This window comes from Gossypium hirsutum, chromosome D13, assembly GCF_007990345.1.
Source record: "Gossypium hirsutum isolate 1008001.06 chromosome D13, Gossypium_hirsutum_v2.1, whole genome shotgun sequence".
Classification (NCBI taxonomy): Eukaryota; Viridiplantae; Streptophyta; class Magnoliopsida; order Malvales; family Malvaceae; genus Gossypium; species Gossypium hirsutum.
This window is the reverse complement of record NC_053449.1, coordinates 46,128,046-46,134,093: the sequence shown is the minus strand read 5'-3', so window position 1 is coordinate 46,134,093 and position 6,048 is coordinate 46,128,046. Positions and strand designations below refer to the sequence as shown.

The window sequence follows — 6,048 nt, the reverse complement described above, 5'->3', positions numbered from 1 at the left end:
GTATAACCATCAACTCAACATTTATTTCATCATGCACCACAAATGAGTCATCTTGAGACAATCTCACCGAGTAGCATGCTGTGACTAGTTGTTCTCTTTGAAGACAAAATTTCTTGATATATCGCATGATAATACCTACCACAAAGGTCGATTCAATTATCATATGACCATAAGAAAATTCTACTTACTTTTAGGAAATCTCCTCAGTGAGATCCACATAACAACGTCTATCTTGGGGCAAGTCCATTTCATTCCATTACAATAGACCATTGTTGGAGGTTGGAGGTCTTGTTTAGGGACCTTCTCCCACTCAAAATTTAAAAAATGTGAAAAGTTTTTAATTTTCGATTTTAATCATGAATGATCAATATATGCATGACAAGTACATGTGGTATTATTCCCTAATCTATATGGCATGCTTATGTCATATGCCTAAATTTACATTCGTAGTCATATAAATATCATCATGCTTATCTCATAAATATAAAAACATAAAATTTAAATGACTCTAACTAGTCAAAGTTTCTGTGATTCTATCCTAGAAAAATAATAAAACTATATAATCTTGTTACAGTATCCAATCTCATCCTAGCAAGATTTGTGCGAAATTCTTTCTTGTTTTTGTTTGTGTGTCTGCCTTATTCTTTTGAATATTATAGCAGTAAGGAGGGTTCTGAGTGTGTTGTTTTGATTGTGTGGCTTATTTTTCATAATATTTTGGTTCTTTCGGTGGCTATAAGGTGTTTCTAGATTGACGTGATTGGTTTTGACGCTAATTTCTGCCAAACAAGACGTTCTTCGTGTAGGGCTATTCCTTCGATTCTTACGGTGATTTTAGTCCGATCTTTACCTTTTCGTTTGGTTTGAGATTGAATTGTGTGAAATTAGTCTTAAGGGCTAAGTTTTCTGTGCATGGTTTAATCAGGGTTTTTCGTAGAATTTGTGGGTCCCACAGTGGCCGACCTTTTTTTGTTTATTGTTTAACTTCTTTACGTCTCACTGTCGTGGTTTTTTCATGAAATAGGGTTTTTTCTATTTCTCTCATATTTTTGCATGTCTTCTTGCATGCATGGTTTTGGTGCATGTTTCTGGACCATGTGGGAGTCTGGAGTTTGGGTTGCTTCATCCCTTTTGTTTTTGGCGTAATTCTCTTTGTGATTCCTGTTGGGAGTCTATTTTCCTTTTTCCTTGTTATTTTCTTTTTTCTCTATTCTGTTCTTAGGTTGATAATCTTGTTTTTCTTTGATTTTTGTTTTGTTTTTGTTTTGCTTTTGAGTTTATCGCCAGGGTGCCGGCTTTTATTTTTTTCCCATGATTAAGTGTTTGTGTTCTCGTCTTTTGTTTTTCTTTTATTTTTGGGTTTGTGGATATAGTTTTTGGTACGTTCATATCTCAATTTATTGTTTGTCTTGATAGTGTTTTTTCGTTTGGCCCATGAAGGAAAGGCCAAGAAATGATTCGAAAATAACAACAGACGAAATAAATGAGCTATTGGAGAGGCTAAAATTTTTGGAAGAATAGTCCGTCCAAGTTATTAGCACAAATGATGAGAATAGTATCCAAGGCTTTGAGTCATAGGCTATTGGCAAGATTATGGCGACAGAGTCTCTGAACAGGGAGGCGATGTACAGGGTTTTTAAGTCACTTTGGTATACGAAAGAGGCGAACTTTGTCGCACTAAAAGAAGGGGCTATTTTTGTTAAGTTTGGTTATCTGAAGGATCGCAGCCGTATCTTAAATCTTATGCCTTGGCTTTTTGATATATGCTTATTCTCAATGATGCCTTTTGAGAAGGGAAAGGACATAGACTCTTACGAATTCTGGTTGTCGCCTTTTTGGTTAAGAATCTACAATATTCCTATTGAACTTATGGACAGTCAAACGGCTCTCGATGTTGGGAATACTATAGGTAAGTTGGTGGCAATCGATTGGAAGGATCGATATGCAGGGTGGACAAAGTTCATGAGGCTTAAAGTTAATATCAATGTTTTAAAACCTCTGAGGAGGGTTGTGAAATTAGTCGACAAAGACAGGATGGAAACGATAGGGGTGATAAAGTACGAGAGGCTACCAAATTTTTGTTATTTATGTGGGTTGATAGGACACACTATTAAAACTTGTAAAAACAACAAGGAGGGTGTAGGGCTGGATGATTTAAACCTCCAGTATGGAAGCTAGATGAGGGCACTTATCGTGACCCCAAATCAAGATAGGGGCATAAGAAAAAATGGGGTGGAATTAGTTAAGTCAAAGGCTCAAATGAATATTGATAAGGATGAGAGTCAAACTAACTCGAGGGATGAAAGTGGGCAGCTTCGACATAAAAAGAAGGAAAGGGTTTGTGAAGAGGAGTCAATGTCCACCTCCCCTATGAAAAGAAGGAATCATAAGACGATGAGGGATGTAATTGGAAGGTTTAAAAGGAAACATAAGAGACATAGGGGACTAAATGGTGAAAACATGGATGAGAGCCTAGCTAGACTTGTTAAGAGAAAGCTATTAGAAAATGCTTCAACTTTTAAGGCGGTGGCTAGTGACCAGCCCCGCCAAGAGCAATGGAGATCCTTAGCTGGAACTATCATGGGGTTGGAAACCCAGCGACAATTCGTAAATTGAAGCAACTCTTTGTTGCAAACGTTTCATATATTGTTTTTCTTTGTGAAACCAAAATTCATTCTAATGGGTTTTCTCATATTTGTTCTATTTGCAGAATGCAGGGATGTTTAGCTGTTAGCTCGCAAAGGAAAAGCGGAGGCTTGGCTTTGATATGGAGGGAAGGCGTGAGAGTTATGGTGTAAAACTATTCCAAATATCACATTAACTTGTTGGTTAGCATGAATGATGGTGATATGTTTAGGTTTATTAGTTTTTATGGCCAAATCGAACCAAATTTAAGACAACAATCATGGGATATGTTGAGAAGGGTGAAGAGTACGATAAATGAATGATGGATCGTGGGGGGCGACTTTAACGCCATCTTGAATAACTCTAAGATGGAAGGAGGTCATAGAAAACTTAAGACCTCGATGGATGAGTTTTGCAATATTCTAGAGGAGTTAAATCTGACTGATGTTAAAACTTGCAATGGTTGGTACACGTAGACTAACAACAGGGAGGGTAATAGGCTTGTTAAAGAGAGGTTAGACAAATTTATTATCTCTGATGTTAAAATGGAAAAGATGTCGTTCCTTACTTCACATATTGTTTGCTAATCAAAGTTTGACTATGAGGCCATCTTAACAGACACGAACGGGAGCAAGCCTAAGGAAAAGAGTAATGAGCCTAGGGCTTGGTTTAGATATGATATTTACTAGGTGAAGGAGTAGTAGGCTAGAGATACCATTACTAGTATTTGGTCCAATGAGGAGGGCAATCTGTTGGAGAAGATGGAGCTGATCCGGGATAAGCTGGGCCCGTGGCAATACCAGTGTTATAGAAGGATGAAGAATAATATAAAAGGGCTGAGAAAGGAGATTAGCAGACTTATGGATGGTCCTACGAGTGAGAGATCAACGAGTCTCCTTAAGAATGCTCGGTGTAAGTTAGGCCATTTATATGACGTGGAGGAAAAATATTAGGCGCTTAAGGCGCGGTCCCAGTGGTTGAAGGAAAGGGATAGGAACACCCGTTACTTTACGTGCGGGTGCCGGGTCTTAGAAAAAAGAACAACATAGAGAGATTTAAATATATGCATGGTAACTGGCATGAAGAAAAAAATGAGATTTGCCACATTGCATGGAATTATTTTAATGATCTTTTCAAGACCTCTATAAATTCGGATGATGAAAGTGAGTTACAGGTTGTTTCAGAATGCATTAATGAGAACATGAACAGGAGGTTGAACGAAGAGTTTACTGACGAGAAAATCTTGATGGCTTTCAAACAGATGGATCCTCAAAAGACTCCGGGGATTTATGGGCTTTCGAGGAGCTTTTTCAAAGAACACTGGCCTACAGTGGGTGAAGATGTTCTAAGTTTGTGTCATGATATACTTCAGGGTAATAAGAGTACCGAGTGCATTAATGAAACATTGATTGTTTTGGTCCCTAAGATTAAGAATCCGTGTGAAATGGCTAAATTCTGTCCAATTAGTCTTTGTAGGGTGATCTACAAAATTGTTTCAAAGACTCTTGCTAACCGGCTTAAAAATGTTCTCCCCTTGTGCATTAACCAAAATCAGACTGCCTTCGTTCCTAGCCAGATGATCCATGACAATGTCTTAGTAGCCCATGAGCTCATGCACTATCTTCGTAGTTCCAAAAATGGTCCGAAAAAGGGTTGTGTGGTCAAGCTCGATATGAGCCAAGCTTATGACCGGGAGGAGTGGAGTTTTCTTGAGAAAGTGCTGATAAAAATGGATTTTTCTAATGAATGGGTTTATAAAATTATGGATTGTGTTTGCACTGTTCGGTATAGAGTTAAATGTAATACAACTCTGTCTGACATTATTATCTCGGGAAAGGGTCTCCGCTAGGGGGACCTATTATCCCCTTATTTATTTCTTTTTTGCATGGATGCCTGTCCCATATGCTGATTTATGCTCAAGAGACTAACAAAATTAAAGGCATCCGAGCTAGTAAGGATGCCCAAGAATTAATCACCTCTTTTTTATGACGATGCTCTTTTGTTTGTCAGGAACAAACAAAGTGAGGTAGAGGCGTTTACAAAGATTTTGGAAACCTTTGAGAGGATGTCTGGCTAAAGTGTCAACTTGGAAAAGTCAATGGTTTACTTCAGTCCAAACACTCCAGTATTACAACGCGCGATTTTAAGTAGCCTGCTTAAGATGAAGATGGTGACCAACCTTGACAAATATCTTGATCTGCCCATCCCGATTGGTAAGAAGAATTCAGCTACCTTCAAAAGTATATTAGATTGTGCTGCTAATAGGATCAACAACAGGTCAAAGAGACTTTTGTCAAACAGTGGGAAGGAAATTTTCATAAAGTCTATCATTCAGTCAATTCCTACATATGCTTTCTCAGTTTTCTTTGTCCCTAATGGCGTCCTGAAGAAGCTTCAGTCCATGATTTGTCGTGTGTGGTGGGGGGAAAGATAAGAGCAGAAGATTACATATGTTATCTTGGGACTGTATGTGTTTCCCTAAAGATATGGGAGGTATTGGCTTCAGGGATTTAAGGCATTTTAATGTGGCTTTGTTAGGCAGGCAAGTGTGGCGACTAATTAGTTGTAAAGACACGTTATGCTTTAAAGTTCTAAGCGCTAAATATTTCCCGGAAGGTGATGTTCTCCACCCTAAGCAAATTGACAATCCCTCGTTCACATGGCAAAGCATTGCTAAAGCTGCTAGTATTCAGTAGGAGGGTTTCGATTAGAATGTGGGTAGAGGAAGCAAGATCAATATTTGGCACGACAATTGTGGTTTTGAAGGGCTTTCGGGTGTTTCGGTTGGTCTCAACAATAGGGAGGTCAAAGAGAATAAAGTGAGCGATCTATTGAATAATAAGAAAGATGGTTGGAACTAGAGAAGGATAAAAGAGATCTATGGCGAGCACGTGGGGACCAAATATGAAAAATCCCCATTCTTCATAATGGCCCTAATGACTATCATATCTGGTTCTACAATCCCCTTGGCTCCTATTCCACCAAGTTCGCCTACTCCTGGCTGAACCTGAAGCATGTGGGGTTTGGCCCTTATCGGATTTTCTGGAGGTTTACGTGCAAATTGCAAACTCTTCCGAAAATTAGAATTTTTTGGTAGTGCCTGGGGCATGGCATTCTTCCTACGTACGAGAAGATTTCTAGCATTCGGAGGGAGGTCAACAGCACTTGCCCGAGATGCGGAACTAAAAAAGAGACCATTCTCCATGTGATGAAAAACTGTTCAAGGGCACGAGCGGTGTTGGTTTATGGGGGTCTCAATAATAATCTGCTCGAGGGTAGCTACTGTCGGTGTGTCGACTGGATTGAAGATGTGACTTGTACGCTGGACAAGAAGGCGTTTTCTGATTTCATCACGGTACTTTGAAATATCTGGAATAACAAGAATAATAGAGTTTTTCGTGATGTGGAGGATGAGGCCAAAGT

The 6,048-nt window shown here is 39.0% G+C and overlaps 1 protein-coding gene across 1 annotated transcript; it reads left to right on the top strand.

Moving 5' to 3' along the window:
* The first annotated feature begins 4,723 nt into the window (after positions 1 to 4,723).
* On the top strand, positions 4,724 to 5,321 carry LOC121224978 (uncharacterized). Its single transcript, XM_041108637.1, has 2 exons — positions 4,724 to 5,043; positions 5,132 to 5,321. Exons 1-2 carry the CDS (start codon positions 4,724 to 4,726, stop codon positions 5,319 to 5,321), a joined length of 510 nt encoding a protein of 169 aa, XP_040964571.1.
* Positions 5,322 to 6,048: the final 727 nt, after the last annotated feature.

Coding starts and splice junctions, on each gene's coding strand:
- LOC121224978 (XM_041108637.1), top strand. CDS start 4,724: ATGGTTTACTTCAGTCCAAACACTCCAGTATTACAACGCGCGATTTTA. Junction 5,044..5,131: donor TCCATGATTTGTCGTGTGTG/GTGGGGGGAAAG, acceptor TATTGGCTTCAG/GGATTTAAGGCATTTTAATG.